This window comes from Xenopus laevis, chromosome 1L, assembly GCF_017654675.1.
Source record: "Xenopus laevis strain J_2021 chromosome 1L, Xenopus_laevis_v10.1, whole genome shotgun sequence".
Taxonomy (NCBI): domain Eukaryota; kingdom Metazoa; phylum Chordata; class Amphibia; order Anura; family Pipidae; genus Xenopus; species Xenopus laevis.
In genome coordinates, this window is record NC_054371.1 from 156,890,605 (window position 1) to 156,911,185 (window position 20,581).

Consider the following 20,581-nt stretch of genomic DNA (forward strand, 5'->3'; position numbering starts at 1 on the left):
TTTAAACGTCTCCTCCAAGCCTCATTATCTGCATAATCAAAGATTAGCAGTTAAATTATTCTTTTAAAAATATGGTGCAAACCATATATGGTGCTATATATACATGAATTGTGGTATAATTAATTGTATTTATTAAATTGATATTTGTATAGCATTTTTCACTGTTTTTGTACTTGGAATTAAAAAACCTCAAAAAATCAAATCAACAATTTTTGGGTTCTCTGAGGATTTATTAATTTTGATTAATATATTACATGAAGCAATCTACAGTGTGCGGAAAATAAGATCTTTAAAAACTTTTTGTTGTTGCAACTAATTATATCTATCTTACGCACCGCCGTACATGGCTTTGTAAGCTTCTATAATTCTAAATAGTAGTGTGCGCTGCCGACATATATACAACTTTATTCAACCTCTCTTTCTATAATGTGAAACCACCCCAGTATACCAATCAATATCAGTCCTGCACTTTACATTTAACATGAATCTTTTTTTTTCAGTTAATAAAATGATAGCACTATTGTTTTTCTTAATGTCTTTAATATCCCCCCAATACAAATAGCTTCTCTGACACTTCCATAACCAAACTGGAACTCAGAATACATTGTGACTCTGCTTCATGCTACTGGGTAGTAGGGTGCTGCACTATAGTGTTCATGTTACAGTGCAGGCCTAGGTAACCTTGCAACCTCCAGATGTTGCTGAAGCACAGGCTAAGGCTACTACGAGTTGTAGCTCTGCAATGTGTAGAAGGCCTCAGGCTGCCCATGGCTGTTGTGGTGGATCCTGCAATCCATTTACCCGAGTACAAGCAAAACACTCTTCACACACACGCACAAACATATACATAAAGTACACCCCTTCCAGCATAGAGCAGTATCATTATTCTCTGTATTTCTGTACCCATAAAAATAGCTCACAATATTAAAACAAACAGAAACATCCCTTTTTTACAGTTTTACCCTAGCCGTAAGCAAAAATCCAATCCACGTTTCCCAAAACAGCCGGGTTACACTGGTAAAAGAGCCTGGCGATCCTGCAGTTACCTAATCAATGTGCCTTTACTCCAGTTGGTGTCTGTGGCTGACGAAAGCAGCCATATTCAGCAGTTTCTGAACACAAAGATTAGAACCTTACTTTTGCATAATAATTTGCAGTGAAATGAGAACACTTTGTACATTAATATAAATTATAAAACCAGAGACAGCAAAAATACACTTTCACCTCTCCCAGGGCCGTTTTTGAGGATTAGAATAAAGACAGCATAAACCTTGAACATTCATCCAGCACACGTGGCAACTATACCTGATACAGTAAGGGATACCCACACATTATCTTAATAGAAAAAAAGCAAACCCTGAGTATAAATGGGAAAGAAATGCACTAAGTGGTGATAAACCGCTCAAGTAAGTGGTAAAGTGTCCTTTGCAAACTGCTTTTATCAGGTTAGTTAAAAGACTTTTCTAACAAGGCCTGTGGGAAAGAATAGGGGTAGTGACCCTACTGTAGTAACAGGCAATGTGGAATTATTTAGCTGTTACTAAACTACAAATCCCAAAAGCCTCCAACCCATCTGCTACTGGAAGACTTAGCCAGGTTAGCCACTGCTGATACATCTGTCATTATGCAGCAGGTAGAACATTTGTAGTACAGGTGATCCATAAATGTACATTCACTAACAGCATTGTTTCTTACCAGTTTGTGTTGATATCTCCATGAAGTGAGAAGTGTGGCTGTTCTGACCCCTAGATTTCCCTGCAATATTTCAGAATCTCGTTACATAAGCACAGAGTCACCCTTAAAGACAAATATGCAGCTGTTGTAATGATCCAGTTATGAGATCCCAAAACCTGGAGCTGAGTGGAACAAAAGCAGTGGGCCCACCTTAAATTCCAATAGTGCAATGAGATTCCAACTAAAAGCCGCTGTCTCTGTGGCACTTAAGGGATCACATATAAGTCAATTCTTTAACTGTCAGGTACTAAAATCCACTTAGCACACAAGCAGCTTACTCTAAAGGGAACAATAAAGTAATTAATTCATACTTTAACTTGGGGTTGCTAACCCTAAAGTGCCACTCTCTTGTCTTTTGAAAACAGAATATAGCTCCCTACCTCAAAATACTAAGTATTACAGTGAACATGTCTGAATGGTATATTTCAGTAGCATATGATTTGTCTTCCACATGCTCCCCCACTTTTGCAGTAATATTGTATAAGTGTACATCAATAGTCTCTATTAATGATCTAGTTGAAAATATACCTTAATATTTCTACATGCCCACAGCCAACATGTTATGTTGCAGGGTGTATACAGGTGTTGCTGAGAAACCCTGAGCCCCATGTCTGGGCATTTTTATGTGCAATCAAACCCCTTGTCGTAATGCAGCATGCTTGTTATCAGGAGCAAACTCCCTGTAACACCATAAACCAATAAATTCTTAATGGCAGGACTCCATGGAAAGAACTGTATTCAATAGTGTTGTAGTATCCTCGGCCAGTGTCTCACTCAAGTGTGTGTTCTCGTTGTCCTCCTGACTGATCAGAGAAGAAGACAGCTTGCATCACTCTCCAAGGGCGCCGTGTAGGAGAAGATTTCGGCGAGGATTCAGCTGTTCTATAACTTAGTGGTGTTGGAATGCGGGAGGGTATCTTATCTGGCTGATTGTCTGCCCGAGGCCGGACTTTAGGGCGCAGCTTTAGTTTGTAGATTGATGGTATCCTGTCTGGGCGCTTTAAGGTTTTTTTTTGTCTTAGCGTTACTCCTTCAACCTCTGCCCCAAGATCAGAGCCACTACATGGCTCTTCATTCTCAGCAGTCTCTTCCACATCATCAGGAACTTGGGGGGAGCTATCATCAGAAGAGCTAGAAAGAGCTGGAAGTCGCCTCCAGGATGCTGTAGGAAGTGTTACGGAGGGTCCATCTGGCACCTGTTCCCTACCTCCAGTGATATAAAAGTTCAGTGAAGAGGAAGAAGAGCTGGAAGAGCAGTAAGCAGAGTCAATGGCTACTGGCTCACAAGAAGGGGAGTTTGGTAACAAACCAGATCCCTGTGCTACTCCAGAATGATCAGTGGTCTCCAGGAGCCGTGAGTTTTCCATAAATTCCTTCTCCAGGTTCCTGAAAATCTGTTGTTCCTTGCGTATGTCTAAAGGTTCAGGCTTGTTCCACATCTGTTTAAATGGCTGAGAGTTGCGGGGCTCTGTCTTCGTACGAGGGTTTGGAGGCTTTGACGTGGCAGGGCTTGACCATGAGTGCTGCCCATCTTTGTCACGTGTAATAAGTAGGACAGGCTTCTTGGTACTAGACGGCCCTTGGCTTCTTGCTCTTCTGACAGAAGCAGCAGCTGCAGATGTGCCCTGGGATCTGCCACGGTCTGAAATGGGATGCTGGGAGGCTGGTGTTCGTCTGAGCAGTGGCCCTCTGTCCTGAGACTGGCTCCTAGTTACAGAGGCACGGGGTCCAGTTCTCATGGCTTCACCTGCTTTTCTGCCTGCGGGGGCACTCTGAACAGAGGAGGCAGAAGAGTCACTGTCACCAGAATAACGGCGAGAGCGAGGAGGCCTGAGAGAAAAGGATCGAAGTTGTGAAAAATAAGACACTCAGACAGCAACTAGCACCCAGGGATGAAAGTAAAACAACAGAAAATAAAACAGCTAGACAAGTACTGGAGAAATACAGGGTTTCAGAGAGGTTTCAAAGAGTATGACTGACAACATAGGTCACCCACCTGAACGAGTTAATGCCTCGAAGTCCTGAGCGTTCTTTTTGTGGGGCTGGGACCCTTGGTGTGGTGTTTCGAGGATTGGTTATGGGTGCTGGGGTGGAACGGGAGGAGTTTCCTTTCACGGGCATAGTGTCTGGCTGTAAAAGACTTCTGGCAACTCCCTCAGACCTGCGACCCTGAGATGGACTTGAGCTTCTTGGTGGGGTAAAGCCAGAACCTCTTTGTGGAGAAAAGGTAGAGGTACGGGGTGCCCCCATACGATGGGCTGTTGAGAAGAGGAAACATACAAAGGTAAGAGGTGCAAAGATATACAGGGCAGACTGTACAACCCATACATTTTGAAAAATATTGACATAATGAACTAGTCAGAATATTAATGGGTTATTCATGCACATGATTTGCATCAGAAACCCTCTAGGGTCTACTACAGGTGTTATATATTGGGCCCCTTATGATAGTATTACATTTTAATTTGCAGGGCCCTAGAAGTGCCTGGTCTCCTGATGACTGCACTTCAGATGAGTGCAAAACATGAGTGTGCCACAATGCACAAATAATACTCACAGACTAACTGACATCTGCATGGGTCGTGCTTGTCCAGATAATGTTCAAGGGTGTCCCAACCTCCTCCAACTCGCACCATCACGTGACTGCGCAGCACCTAGAGGAGACAAGCGCCAACCAACACCTATAAGGACTTAAAGTACTAGGACACCATACAAGTGCTACAAAAAAAGACCAAAAATGGAGCAGACATAATACTATTTCTGAAAAGGGAAACTGTAGAAAATTGTAATCATCAGGATCCAGTTGAATGAGTGTGATCATAAGGCTAAAATCTGCTGACCAACAGTCTGGTGATGCTTCACAGTAACGGATTGTTTCTTACTGTGAATAGCCCACAGTGGGAAAGATTAACAGTGCAAGGTGGTAAGGAAAGTAAAAAGTATATATATTTTACAAAATAATATTTAGTATATGTCTAATATAATAACACATATTTATTTTTCAGTGTAATTCTTATAACCTTAGAGAAACCATAGACGCACACACACACTGCTCTAGGATTTAATGGTGAAAGGTAAGATGGATAGTGGATTTCATGAATAATGCACACTAATCTGATCACATTACCGATCTCAGTCACCAAAGCTTCCATCACTAAACAAAGAAGTCAGCTGATAGCTTTAAAGGGTCATTACACCATCATTTTTAATATTCCATTACTATTTGTCTATTGAAAAAAAACAATAGGCAAACGTATAATTAATGATCCCTTTGCTTTTTTTTCTATTAAAATCACCAGAAATCCTGTCTCTCTCTACATGCAGAATTTGTGCAAAAGGCAGTTATTTTGTTAGAGTTTGTTTTACTGGAATCAGTTATTTGACTGAGCTCTAATACATCAGCTACGAAAGGGAACCCCCCTTTAAGATATATTGGATCTAACTGTCAATGAATATCTGACGCCTAACTGCTGCATGAAGACAGAATGAAGAGAAACTGATGCTAAGAGAGGAATAGTGAATATAAACTTGATTATTTCAGAAACAATGCAGAATTTTTAATTGATTGTATTTAGAAAATATGAGGAAGCTTATATAAAATTTTCAGTTCCTCTTTAACTTTGCAATTTCAGCCTTGTGTTATACACTACAATTCCATGGCTGCCTGGTGCAGTTCCTCACGCATGGTCAGGCTAACACAGGTAAGTCCCCCCATACTACTCTGCTCCTGCCAGTGTAATCATGATTTTTAACTTGTACTTTTATACATTTTTTTTTTGCTTGCTCCATACGGCTAAAAATATCTGGCCACTGCATTTGGAACACTCTCTGCTGAGTTCCAAGCTGTTTCTAGAAGCACAAGAACTGTTCTTGGGGAGCGTGGGGTTTATATGAATGATCACATGCAAACAACCCTGACATCATCATGTGCAATGGCAAGAACCAGCTGCTATGGTATAAAGATCACTGCCATTGGTTTCTGGAACAATAGAAATGGGTCCTCTGGAGTGATAAATGACATTTCACTGGTAGTCTGAATGAAAAGGCTGGGTTTTGCAGATGCCCCATGTCTCATTAAAAGCAAACCTTACAGGTTCAACTTACAATGACATTATTACATTATTAGCAATTCTCTGTCCTGTTTCAGCACATTAATCCCCCAGTCATATATTGAGTTCCATACAGAATGGGTTTGTCGAGAGACAGGATAGGAAGAATTTGATTGGCCTGCACAGAGCCCTCATCTCAACCCAACTGGAGATTCTGATGTCCAGCTTTGCACAACCTAACTAATACTCTTGTGGCTGAATGGCAGTGCACCAACAATGTTCTAAAATCTAGAAATGTAATCAAAGCAAAATGTAGGACTATTAAATTATGGGGAGGCTGCTTCCTATAATTGTACTCAAACTCCTTTGTATGGTTTGCATTTATGTTGTGGCTACATTTATCTTTACCTGCATTTATGTTGTAGGTAAAGACTTTTTTGTATATGAGTTTACTACAGTAAATGCCTGTGAGACTGAGTATGTACCCTTGTGCCTATAGCCTGTTGTACTCGCTAAATACTATGGCAATGACATAAGGTGCAACAGTGTCTCAAATTGTCCCAAGCAAAGAATGTGGGAAATTCTGGGCACACAACCAGGTTATTATAGTAGCTTTCCTGATAAAGTGATACTACGTATCTGTTCTGAAGTAGTGAAAGAAATACAAAAGAAAGCAGCAAGGGAAAGAGGTGTCACTGTACAATAAATTAACATTCATATTGCATACAAAAGTATATAAACAGCCCTGCCCAAAAACAATTCACTGTCTGTTTTGTGAATCCTGTGAGTGTGTATGAGTGAGCTGATCTGTATTTGGTTTGTACAAATCTTTAGCCATAACCAGACTTGTTGTGTCCCTGTGTGTTTTTCAGTTCGGATGACAATGGCTGCACTAGATGAAGAAGATGCTTTATACTGGTCCAGTGAAAGGCATCATTCATACCAAATACCATTGGCAGCAGAAAGAAGACAACAAAGCACACTGATTAGTAAATAAAGACTGCTGGTGACTGGGAAAACACTGGGGAACATCAGTCTGAGAGTAATGAGTGAAATAATTATCTGTAAAAATAGCACTTATTCATTGTTAAACAAAAGTGTTTTCCCTTCATAAATTTAACATATTGGAGTGGTCACGATTGTGGCCTATAACTTTTAGTTGCTAGTGGTAGATGGGCAGCTTTAGAAACATTCCTGTAACACTACAATACTGTTATCCCACAAGAAGTAACTTCTTACTCGCACAAATATGAGAGTGTTACTGTCTCCAACTTGGTATTTTCCTTCTGACACTTTGACCATTGGAAACTGAGAGGGACATCGACAACAGCCCAAAATCTCACGGACCTGTATGGAGAAGAAATAGATTTTAGTGGCACAAAGAGGACTGAGGTTCAGTGTTATATGTCTATGTCACATTTACTAAGGGAATATCCACTACTGGATCCAACTCATATAAACTGTCACTAGGAATAATTTTGCCAGGCATTACAACTCCTACATATGGTTTTTAGGCCTATGTCAGGAGTGAGTATTGATTCAGAATGCAATTGTGCAATAAAGGCTTCAGCTGCAAAAGAAATGCCTGCAAGTGTCTGAACTTGGATTTTCTCTGTTATCCCAAAAATATGAACTTTCTTCCTGTCTATATCACACTCAGATGATAAGAACCCCTCTATATGTCACATTTCCACTTAAAATGATAAAGGAGAACTAAACAAACATGTAATAAGAATCTGAATTAATTATATAATTATATTGTAACATTTATATTCTATGCGTACTGTATATTTGAGTCTGCCCCTAAGCTCAGTAAGTGACAGCAGCACAAAGCATGTGCAGTGAAAAAGCACAAAAGAATATGGGGAGCTACTGGGGCATCAGCAGAGGCACAGATCTTTCTTGCTAAAAGGCTGTGGTTTCCTTAGGCTGATACAGAACCCCATATAATAATCTATAGCATTTTTATCCCATTTCTTTGTAAAGCTTTAGTTCTCCTTTACGAACATGCTTCAGTCTGTCAATTTCACTCACACCGTAAAAAAAAAAAGCTCCCTTGGTCTAGCAAAGGTCTTCAGACTTTTTGTACTTTGCTCATGACACTGTTACATACAAATGTGAAAACATGGCCATAACAGAAACCTTCTTATAGTTTCAGAGCTCTCATCACTAAATCTCTTGGCTGGCCTCCATGGGGATGTAAAGGCAAAAAAATAAAATCCCATTTTTACTTTCTATACTGGACCCCTTCATTTTACTTGCTCTGACTGCTGCTGCTTTAGGGCAGAGACACACGCTGCTATTCGGGGAGATCTCCTCTTCTTCGGGGCGACTAATGTCCCCAAACTGCTTCCCCTGCCTTCCCGCCATCTAGAATGTAAATCGCCGGTGTTGGAGGCAATTCACTAGGGGAAGACAATTATAATTATATAATTTCAGGGTATCCTAATGTCTATAAGCACAATAGCTGAAATGCATCAAAGCATGCTGGCATAAATCGTGTTGGCTGCAAGTGAGCATGAGAATAGCATCAATGCCCAGGCATCTTGCTCATGGCACTTGCATATGTATGAGTTATGAGTTGTACCCAACTTGCATAAAAACAAAGGACTACCTCAGTTTCATGAGACGGTATGTTTACCCTTGTCACAGTTTCAGTCTCTGTCAAGTGTGTTATCACCATCACAAGGGGAACACCCTAAGTTTTCCAGTGTCTCCAACATGAAAGGGACTTTCTCAGTCATTTACTTTCACATTCACACAGTTGCGGAGCTGGTTTGTACTTTCGTGTTTAAAAGTCCAGTATCAGAAAAGTTGCAAACTAGGTTGAAGGTCCAGTTAAAATAACAAAACAAGTTATAATCAGAAAGAACGATAGGACTCTACACTGGGGAGTGCCCTCTGGTAGATGCACCAAAAGAATAATGTTATAGTGCCTCTCCACTAAACTAGCCACGTTACACAAAGGCAATTTCAGTTTTCTAAGTTAGCATATACAAAGGAAAGGAGTTTTCTTTCGGTTTCCTGTACCAATTAAACATGGGGGAGATGCTTCCCCAAGCTAACAGTATTTATGTGCCTTAATCTGGCCAGAGACACGTAGATATAGCTGTATAAAAGGAAGTTTCATATGATTTTCAGGCGTCTGTGGGCTCAGAATAATCGTCCCAACATTTTTCGTACCATGGCAATCATTCATGTAGTCGATCGGACAGGTTAGAAAATTTCTGTCAGATAACGATAACATCTCTGCATGCATTGCCTATCTGACGATATACTGGTAACTGTCTCTACTATAATTTTAGTACGATTGCTCTCAGTCAATTAATGGCCAGAACATTGTTTGATTTTATTTACTTTAATCTACAATTTAAATTTGAATGGGCATTGAAAGGAATGATCGCTATCCAAACGTTGTTGTACACAGAATAAAACCTGAACATCTATGGCCACCTTTAATGTCATGTGTGGGTAAGGCTATTTTATCACTGAAATAAATTAACACCTTGCCCCTTTGAGATGTTTACTCTTACTCTAAACTGGAAAAAGCTGGTTAAGCTTGTTACCATTACCTTTGCTTTTCTTGCTTCATTGGTCTCACCTTGTACTCTCTTAAAAATTACCCCCGAGGGTTTAATGTTAACATAACACAGTGGGAGTTAGAGCAGTTTAGAACACACACACATACATAAACTCCTAACTGCAACCTTCTCAATCCTTTTACGACTAGTTTGAAACGACCCCCTTGTATTTGTCCAACATATATATTCAGAGATGAATGTGTAATTATTTTGCTCTTGTTTTACTTTCCATAGCTTCTGTTAAGTATTTACTGACTCAACTGACAGTTTTTCACTTGCCTGAGAATAGATATTTAGGGTTTAATCTAAAATTAGGGTTTGGTTTGTGTTGGATTCGTTTTTCTTAAGAGTATTCCCCCACAATAAGAGAAGCGCCATAGCAAGACAAACAATTGGGGATTTCTTAAGCCACTTTGACAAGCTGAGCAAATATAACAGGTTTGTTTGATCAGTTGAACAGGTCATAATAACCCAAATCAAGTGACAAGATGGAAAGTTAACACATTGCATGCAGAAATGGCACTGACATCTCTCCCCTGGTGATCTTGTGGGTCACTTGCAGGGTTTATTCCAAATTGTTGGGCTGATGCTTCCTTGGGGGCCCAGTCTAAAGGTCAGTTAGGATATGATTGGGGTAAATGTACTGGATACTGCAGAAACAACAATAAGATGACACATTAAGCAAAGTTATATACATCTACTGGATATCCTTGCTTGCCATAGAGGGGCTCATGACTAAAAGTTGGGCTGCAATGAAGGACTGTAATCCAAAAAATACCAAAACCTTGGTGTGCTTCAGCTTCCTTACCAATTCATCCAGGTTTTTAAGGTCACATAGGGTACGAACAGGTCGTGCAACCAGTGGTGTTGGTGGGTAACGTCCTTGTTCATTGCCTATCTTTCCACGTCTAATCTCCTCCTCTATTTCCTCCTCCATCTGAACAAGGGTGGGTGCAGGCATGCCCAGCCGTACCCCTCGGCGGGCCACTTCCAGCAGGCAGAGAACAAAGCTCTTTTCCCCCTTCCGAAGTACTAAGTCATTTGTTTCAAACATGAGCACCTCTGGTATGCCAAGCTCCTGCCTGCACCAAGCAATGAAGTTAGATACATTGTCTCTTGCCACAAAAGAGCCTGGCATTGCTCCCTTAACCTGAAATATCACCTCTTTTTGGGGCATCCTCATTCCAGAAGCAATTTCAGGATGTTGCTGCCGGAAGTCTCTTGCTAGATGGTTGAGATTATTGGCATGCTGACACAGAATGTAGCCTGCCTCAAGTGATTCCAAAAATGTGCCAGCCTCCATGTCTAGGTCATACAACATATTTAGCCAGTCTGTCAGATCCTCTTTCATGGCCTCCAGGTATTCCTCGCTGGAGCGGAAAGGCCGGATACTTTTGGAAGCAGATGACTGAATTTGGCTTTGATCCGCCATCTTTATTCATTCCTCTTCCCTGCCAGTAGTATCTACAAAGTAAGCAAGAAAAAAGTTTATGTATATTTCAGCAATATTTATACAAAAATACTGTTTAGCAGCCAGCAGATTACGGTATAGATAATAAATAATATCATTTAAAGAAATAATTCTATACAATAAATAGATAGCCTGAAGTCCTCCAGCAGTGAATCGAGCAATAGTCGACCCCTCGAGTTTAAACTGGTGCCATCACCCAGCAGTTGAAATATGTTTGGTTTTGCAGAGATTTTCAAGTGCTGGAGGCATGAAAGAGTCTACTTCTACATATGTAGGCAGGGTTCATTATTTTATAATATCCCAATAAAACATAGCTATTTTGCTAAAAAAGCAAGGAATATCTATGGAATCTGTGAATACCTGCAGTATCACATAAAAAAACTGTGCACTCCTATAGTAAACTGCTGATCATGTAAACATAAAAAGCAAATATCCATCATGGCTGCTAGTTTGCATATGATTTGCTAATCTCTGCACACATATGCTTGCATGTACAGTCCTAAGACATATTCCTGATGTTTTATACAATATAAATACTTATTATATGCAGAACACATTGTCCTTAGCTATTTGTTCAGAACACATAATGCTGAGAATAGTGTGTGCCTACTATATACATATTATATAGCAACAGCAGAGCTATAAAAGCACAGTATATGAGCAGATTGCAGGGTATCACTGCATGACGCACAGAGCTACACTGAGCATGCTCAGCAAACAGCTGAGCTAAGGATATGGCTCAACTTGGCAGTATACTGCACAAAGCAGTCTGTGCAAAGCAATTTCCCAGAAAACTGGGGAAATCCTAACAAAATAGATTAGTATGCTTTCTTTGCAACAGAAGCTTTCAGAATTACATGCTGGCTTGGGCCTGTAATGAGATTCTGGGATTTGTAGTTCATAACAGCTGGATGGCTTCGTATTTGACATCCTCAATATGCAGCAGCAACAGTTGCACTGTATATAAATTCAATAAACAAATTATGGAGCATAGTTATGTACACACTCTTATTATATATTCCTTATTCATTGTTTGGCAATAATTACACTGGAAATATTCATAGAGAGGCTGCACCAAATTGGCAAAGCTGGGGAAATGTACCCACAGCCTGGAGCAGATTCTGACAGTCAGTCAGGTCAAAATGGCTGCCATAAAATAGGTCATCTGGGTAGCATTGCATTATGCATGAACTACGCACAGCAAACAAGATCCACAGTAATAGGCTTCTATCATCTGAACAAATGTGTTTGTTACATTTCCGCTGGAATAAACAACAAAAACCTTACTGCAAATCAGGAGGCAGAAAGAATGGCACCTGTAGATTAAAGAGAGAACTGTGTGGTATAACGTTGGTTTTCACAAATGTTTATATAAATTGATTTATAGCAAGCAGTAAACACTGAGATCTGTACAGAACAATGTATTCGAGGACCATGTTTATTAAAAACCCTGATATGGTTTTTACCCAACTAGGAGCAAATTCACTAACCTGCGGAGTTGCGCTAGCGCAGCCTTCGCCGCACTTTGCCAGGGCGCCGCTAATCACTAAAATCCGAAGTTGCTCTCAGGGAGGCAAAAGGTAGCGAAGTTGCACTAGAATAGTTAATTCGTCAAGCACAGAAAAGTTATGCTAGCGATGCCTAATTTGCATATGGTGCCAAGTTAAAGTACAATGGACGTATATGTAGCAGCAAATACATTACACTACACAAGCCTGGGAAAGCTTCATAAAATAAAATAGAGTTGTTATTTTGCCCTATACATGTGCCCACTGTATAGTTTAGGTGCCATATGTTAGGAAATGTAGGGGGGAAGGAGGGTACCCCCAAAAGAATTTACGATCTTTTTCAGCCTATCACCCTTAAAAAACGAAAAAGACGCCAGCGTTTTTTGGGATTTAGAAAAAAATTCAACTTTTTTTGAAGCAAGCCTTATCTACTCTATTGCACTTCACCTGGTCTGAGGTGGCGAAGGCAAGTCTGGCGCAAGAGGCAACAGTCAGTAAAATGCGCGAGTTTGAATTAGCGTAGTTACGTCCCTTCACCATAGTGCAACTTCGCCTGGCGTAAGGGTGCAAACTGGCGCTAGAGTAGGTCCACTTCGCTAGCGAATTTACATCAGCGGCAGTTAGTAAATCAGCGAAGTAACTAAATGACATCACGCTGGCGAATTTGCGCTAGCCACTTCGCGCTTTAGTGAATTTGCCCCATATTACGGGAGGTGCAATGAATACAGCTTGAGCTGCTCATCAGCATAAGCTAAACAGGGCAAACAGGGACATTCATTCTACTCCAAGTTTGGAAACAGATTTTTTGCAAAATGAAAACAATAGGCAAAAAAGTACATTTAGACCATTTTACTCATGTTGAATACAGGGTATACTTTATAGCAAGAGGAAATATGAATGTTTAAAAAGACATATTTCCATAGTTCATACTTTGCCTTAGCACTGTTTACATTGTGCATTCTCAGAATTCTTTACCTTAGCGTTCTCACTAGCAAACTAAAGGTGGCCATGCATGGGCCAATAAAAACTTCTGACAGTCAAAGTCGGCAGCTTATTGTCCAATGTATGAGGCCCTCTGTAGGGCTTCCCCGACCGATATCTGGCCAAAAATCAGGCAGGTGGGTTTATCAGGACGAGATCGGATCCTTTGGCAACTTCTCCAAAGTCATGTATCACCACCTGTACTTCCCTGTTGACACAATAACCATCGAGGAAAGGTTGTTTGAGTGGGTTGGAAGGGGCAACCTGACAATGATGCCTCTGACAGCAAAATGATCCAGATCACCCCTGTGGGTTCAGCTGCTAACTTGGCCACATCAGTTGCACTTCATTTATACTTATGTATTTTACTTAGCCTTGGAGTGCAACCCATCTTTTTCTGTCAACTGCACATGAAGTCATATTTTGTGGTACATTTCTGCTTATTTCTTATGAGGCTTGTTCAATAAGCATTTCTCGGAATACCTCTCCAAAGGGGCGGTTAACCTTTAAATTAACTTTTAATGTTATAGAAGGACCAATCCTAAGGAACCTTTCATTATTTATAGTTTTTAAATCATTTGCCTTCTTTTTCTGACTCTTTCCAGGTTTCAAATGGGGGGGTCACTGATCTCATCTAAAAACAAATGCTCTGTAAAGCTGGTCGTAGACTCAAAGATCCGCTCGTTTGGCGACATCGCAGATAAGCTGCCAAATTGGTCTAAATGACCGATATTGGCAGCTTTATCTGCCCGTGTACCTTAAGTCTACAAATGTATTGTTATTGCTACTTTTTATTACTCATCTTTCTATTCAGGCCCTCTCCTACTCATATTCCAGTCTCTTATTCAAATCAGTGCATGGTTACTAGGGTAATTTGAAACTGGAGAGCTGCTGAATAAAAAGCTAAATAACTCGAAAACCACAATTAAATTTTTTTTTAACTAATTGCAAACTGTCTCAAAAATCACTCTCTACGCCATACTTTTTAAAAGTTAACTCAAAGATGAACAACCCCTTTAATGAAATATGGGGCCCTGAACAAACGCCAGACCCCAAAAAAGTCTGACATGACTGCTATACAGAATCATGGTAAATCTTTTCTAGTAAGGGATTCACTGGAATGGCTCAGAACAGGGTGGGTATGTTTGTTGAGTGATGATCTGTTTGAATTGGTTAATGTTTTGCAGTAAGGGAATTATCAAGCAAACAAGTTCAAACAGCAGTTTGTGTCCTGTACATATATAATATGACTCTGGTAGATAGAATATTATAGCTGGCTTGCTGGCGGTATGGGTGATGCTATGGATCTAAACCTTAATGTAACAGACAGAGTCTATACAATGTTTAACATAATGCCTAGCAGCTGTATGAAGTTGTTGAGTCCTAAATCATTGTATGATTTATATGAGTATACCTTCTATGTGAGTTCCCTATAGCCCACCATATCAGCAGTCTCAAGAACATAGAGAACAAGAATGTTTGTAGCTAGACTCACAGATATCCTGTGTTATGATGAAATACTCTTTTCTAGTATAGGCATGACTCACATCAGCACTTTCCATCAGCAATTTTGCTCAAAGTAGGGAATTGTCTTGGTGGAGCAGATCACACCAGCAAGGGTCAACACTAATAACAGCTCGGAAATAATGCTAAGTGGATGTTCTCAGTGACTCAGATCCATTATTGCGCTTGCACAAAAGCTATGTGTGTATGCCCACCTGTATGCTACCCAGTGGTTCAGACCATAGGAGCAATAGAATGGATACTGAACACAGTAACAGACAGTAGTATATAGTGGGGGTTGAGTGTGTGCGGTTTGATGAACTTGTGGGGTAGAAGTGACATACTTTTAAGGGCATAACAGAGCCAATGAGGGTCATGTGAAAAACAGTGGTATACCCAAAAGGCATATCTATGCTAGAGTAGCCTATATAATTTACTGCTGAACTGATATGCTACTGTTGGCCCTCTGATGTACTTTTTGGGGCAGTAGGGACCACAAAAAGTGATTACATTTGTTGTAAGGTTCTATACTGGGCTCCATGAGATACTTTCTGGTAGAACTAATATAGACTACCGGGACACTGATGTACTATAATATAAATACAGGGCTGTAGAGTCGGTACATAAATCCTTCGACTCCGACTCCTCAATTTATGGTAACGAATCCTTTGGAAATTCTAAACCAAAATCAAACTAGATATTGGAAAACCGAAAATGACTTCTACATTAATTGAACTTGGCATATAGCTGTAGAATGGCTGTTAAATACAATCCTAAATTAACTAAACCATTGTTCGTAGAAACAGAATTGTTTCTGCCAGATCCTCCTTCATAGAAGCTCTTAAATCTGGTTTGATTGTTTTCAATGCTTGTATTTAAACTTATTTGGAGCCAACTCCAGATACCCAAAATTGCTGCTCCACAGCTCTGTATAAATATGGGCAAATTTGATTTACTTTCAGTGGCAAAAAGGCACTATTGGAATGCTGTGAGCTATATACAGTATGCTGTACTTTTCAGGGCACGGATGGACTATTTGGGGCACTGTAGTTAAAGCATTTTAGCTCTGGAGTCACTGATTTCACTGCGGCAGAAGAGAAAAGGGGGTGCAATCTGGTTTCTGGTTACAAATGAATCTCCCGCACTTGCCCCCTCTCTAGCAAATTTTTGTCCATAACTTAAGTTTACCATCAGTCCCTGTTTCAGGACCTTAGTCCCCAGAGAAGAGTTTCTCCTAAACAGAGTCCCTATTTGCAGCTATTGGCTACATAATGCCCCCCTCCATTTTTAGCTCACCTTCCCCACGTCTCCGCTGCAGTGGAGCTGCTTTTGCATTGGCAGCAACAGCTGTGTGACAGCAGCCGCAAAGTATTTCCTTTCTGATTTTTATTCATTAGAATTCACCTTGAATTGGTGTTGTCAAAATAGTAGGCATGGACTAAGTAAATATGTAGGTGAATCATTGGACTTTTTTTTTTTTTTTTTTTTTGGTAATCTTCCCATAAAGTACAGGAATGCACATTAATCACAGGCAAAGCTGTATGCTGCTTTATTAATCTGATATGTAATTATAATGTATATAATTATGTTTCACAATAAACCATAATATAGTAAATACTGGCCATTAGTCACAAAAGTCCCTACATACCCAAACAGCTGCATAAGCAATTGATTAAAGCTCTTCTGTAATATGTAGCATGCCGTTGTTTACAATTCACATATCATTGAGCACATTCATTTAAGCAAACATTTTATTACAGATCAAATGATACACTATGCAATTCAGTACAGTATAATAGGTGTACGTGTGCAATGCCAACCACTTACTTAAATTGCACTTTGGTATGACTGGGTTATTACTCACTGGAAAGAGGCTTCCTCTTGTTACACTAACACAATGTGCCCATGGAGTGGCTGGTGTATCATTTCCAGCAGTGTAGAGAGAACACACATGAACAACATGCCAATTTGGACACAGGCTCCTGTCTGGAAAAGGCTATGATTTTGTGTCTCCTACAAGAGAAGGGAAGGGCTGTGGGACAGCATGGCTCCCTATGAGAGGAGAGTGAAACGTTGGCAGTCGCAGGCAGCTGTATGTCAAGGAATGTACATGAGTCAGAGCAGGCACTATACACACAGGGAAGATGGAAAGGTGGTGACAGGGGGAATGATGGACAGGTGCTGACAGGGGGTGAGCAGGCAGATGGGTCACTGACTGTCAGGCAAGGCAAGTGCCAGGCCGCTCAAATCAACATGTCACATGTATGGAGAGACACTTACCGGGGACAGCAGTCTTGCTGAGACTTTCCTTCTTTGCTAAGGACTATACATGTTCTATCCAAGTCCCAGGCACCTCTAGCTGAGGAGGGGGAAGGCGCCCACGTCCCACAAGGAGGCCCTCCTCCTCTCCATCCTCATCTGTAAGCTCTGCTCGGCCGCTTGGGACGCCTCTTACATTTACTTCTACTCTCCGATAGTTCCTTATCGCTCTCGCTTTAGAAGTTAGGGCTCCTTTCGCCACACAGACTGTCTCTTTCCCTGTTGGTGCTGTCTCTCTCCGGATCTCTGCAGTCCGGGCAGGGCAAGACAAGCCCAGTGGGGGGGAGGAGAGACGTCAGTAGACAGTCAGAGCCTCGCCCTCCACACAAGGTTAATGAGACTGTCTAATCCCCAGCGAGCTGCCATCTGCTGTCTCTTTCCCTTTCTGACCGGGATGATGCTGCACTCTCACTAAGACTCACACTGTAGAGTGACGGGAACCCTACAGCTCCGGCCTGACTATACACCCACAGCACAGCCCCTTTCCCGCCAGCCTTAATGGGGACTTTGGGATGGACGATGAGGGCACCTAGAACAGGGAGGCTTTCACTGCTACTTCCTGCCAGCCTGAGAGAGATGTCCATTCATTGGGAATAATAAGGGAAAGCGGGCAGCGCATGCACCTGCCACTTAGGGATCCTCGTGTTATATAACTCTCTCTGTGGGACAGGACGTGGACAATCGCATGATAACAGAGACAGCTGTAATTTGGGGGCTGCAAACGGGGTTGGGCGAGTATTTGGGGACCCCCTTCGCTGGTACTGGTTGAACGAAAATAGACGAGGCTACAATAATATCATAATTGTGATTTGTGAGAGTATAGTAAGGCAGGATAGACACGTTTTATTTCATCAGGGCTCCCCAATCTGCCGCCTCACATATTTGTGCAGTACAATTTCCTACACTATCTGATAAGCAGCAGTGAGATCATATTCTGTCTGGGGGTGCCCCGAGAATTGTAGTTCATGACTGTAAATGCATCACGGTTGCCAGGTCAAATACTCAAAACTAGCCAAAGTCAGCTACAAAACCAGCCAAGAGGCACTTCAAAAGTAGCCCAAAATAACAACATGGGCAGTGAAAAAAAAAAAAAAAAGTCTAATAAATAAATAAATATATGTGAAAATAGGCCTTTTTCAATGACATGCACATTTTTCTGTGAAACAAAATGGGAAAGATTTGCCCTTTTCACCAGAAGCATAACTGCAGAGGGCGGCCCAGGAGGTATAGGGGCCCCATGAGGCCCAAATACATATACAATTTCAAAAAATATTGGTAAAACAATTCAACCTCTAGACATTTTGGGGCCAGCAGATTTGTGCCCCAAAATTATCTGAAATTAAGGAATTAAGTCACCGGAAAATGCAAGAATACTGAGCCCAAAATCTGACAACGCCAAACTTCTACAGAAGTCAGCCCCATTGCATGCTGGGTATTGTAGTCTGACATTAAACTTGGCAGTCTGGAAATTGTTAAACAAAAACTACATTACCCAACATGCATTGGGAGACTCAGGCTTGGCACCTTAGGACAGGTAAAAACTTTGACTGGTTTCCAAAGTAAAAACCAGGCAAAGGCCCAAAAAGTAGCCCAAGTTCGTACCTTGGCTAGTTTGTACTTTCAAAACCTGCAAGGACTTTAAATTTGTAGCCCAATTTGGCTGGAAACCAGCCAACCCTGAAATACATCATTATAACTGAATGGCCATGAGGTGACTTAATGAATACTCTGTCCATGACCCCACCTCCATCATCTGCGCTCAAAATCATACAGTCCCAGCTTCTCACTGCAACTCCTCTGACTGTGGGATACTGGGACTGTAGTATAATCATTAGGGTGGTGCCACGGCGCACATATCCCACAGAAATTGTGTATACAATAAAAGCAAGCATGACAGCAGTTAGGGAGAGGGACTGTTATCATGTGACAGAAAGGAGCAAGATATAAGAAACTCCTGTGAGAAGTAATAAGAGGGAGTGGGGTTATTACATTACTTCACATGAATTCACAGTATGGGGGTAACAAATCCTGATTTACCATAAGGAATTTGCCTTAATTTGGTACCTTGTGGGGTGCATAGGTAACCTCACCAGCTAGGTTATTTGTCACCACAGCAATATCCTTTTAGCCCCCCCCCCCAAACTACCGGGCATAAGGCATTTTTCAGATAAAAAAATAGGGTTTATCAGTCAGCTTCCCACTGCCCCCTCCCCAGCAATCACGGGGTCTGCTTCCTCTATAGTTATGCCCCTGGTCCCCACTCCCCACCCAAGAGCAACTTCAGTTCTTCTGGAGAACAACCGGCTACAGCTTTAAGGATGATCTCACACAAGGCAGGCAGGAGAGGGCGAGGCAGCCTTGTTTCAGGACTCCAGACTTTTTGGCTTCAATCCCAAGTTTAAATGTGTCAACGTCTTGGCTATTGCAGAAAACAAAATTATGGCTGTGCTGAGGTAACTCCTGACGTGTACAGTGCTAAAGTGTAATTGGAGAAGCTGAGGGGCACCTTCATCTTTTGTTAAATGGTGGGTGTTGTCAGAACAGGCCCTCTGTGTTCAGTTCCACTGTAGTGTTAAAGGACTTTTTGAAACAATTAATGGACCATGTGAAATTAAGTGTATCAACTAGCTGCTTATTTTAAAAGTAATGAATTCTACAGCAAATTGTTTGTGCACTACTAATTGATTGCACCACTGGGGGTGAATTTTGCATAATTTATGTTAATTTGATGACATGTGCATTATGCTACGTGAGGGGTATTAAATTGCTTTCTCTATCAGAAAATGTTCATGCTTGACAAAGGGGTACTACCCCGAAACATTGCATTTTTCTGCAAATAAACACGCAAGGGTTTATCTCTGCTTGCACCAGCCTTGGAGTGCCAGTGAATCCTTTCTGTACTTATATAATTGCATTACATTGTAAGATACCTTACTGAGTATTGCGTTACCTTAAATTACTGGTGCCCATTTGTCAGGCAGTCCCCTGAGTGATTACAGTCTCTGACCTTGTTCCTCAAGTCGGTGCTCATATTTATTAAAAACAAAATGGCCCATTTGGCTGCCTAGGACTGTGCCTTTTTAGTTGCCCAGAATCATACACAGGCACAATATAGTAAAAACTGGAAAATGCACTATATTGAGCACGCACATCATTTCAGACAGCCAAAAGATCTATTGGGAAGCAGCTAAAGATCGCGGCACAATCAAACATACAGATTGATTAAAAATAATGATCAGTACAGGAGATAAAGTAGGCCCTGCTTACAATCTAACAGGAAAAAGGTATGAGACATTAGTTGTGGGGAAGGGCAGGATCAGAAGTAAGGCATTGCCCCCTGCACCAAACACCGTTTGAGTGGCACTGCAATGCTTTAACTGATGTGCTTGAAATGGAAGCACTGTGCCAGAGACTGCATTTAAAAAGCTCATAATG

The 20,581-nt window shown here is 41.1% G+C and overlaps 1 protein-coding gene across 2 annotated transcripts; it reads right to left on the minus strand.

Annotated features, from left to right (window-relative positions):
- Positions 1-871: 871 nt before the first annotated feature.
- Positions 872-17,769, minus strand: gas2l1.L (growth arrest specific 2 like 1 L homeolog). Of its 2 annotated transcripts, XM_018260562.2 has the most exons (7): positions 17,108-17,769; positions 13,319-13,532; positions 10,173-10,828; positions 7,023-7,130; positions 4,292-4,388; positions 3,731-3,992; positions 872-3,564 (listed from the first exon to the last, which is right to left on the minus strand). In XM_018260562.2, the coding sequence occupies exons 3-7, from the start codon at positions 10,794-10,796 to the stop codon at positions 2,505-2,507; spliced, it is 2,151 nt and encodes a 716-aa protein (XP_018116051.1). In that variant the 5' UTR covers positions 10,797-10,828; positions 13,319-13,532; positions 17,108-17,769; the 3' UTR covers positions 872-2,504. The 2 variants fall into 2 exon arrangements, with proteins under 2 accessions (XP_018116051.1, XP_018116041.1); XM_018260552.2 differs by lacking the exon at positions 13,319-13,532 and having other exon boundaries at positions 17,108-17,768.
- Between the last annotated feature and the right edge of the window lie 2,812 nt (positions 17,770-20,581).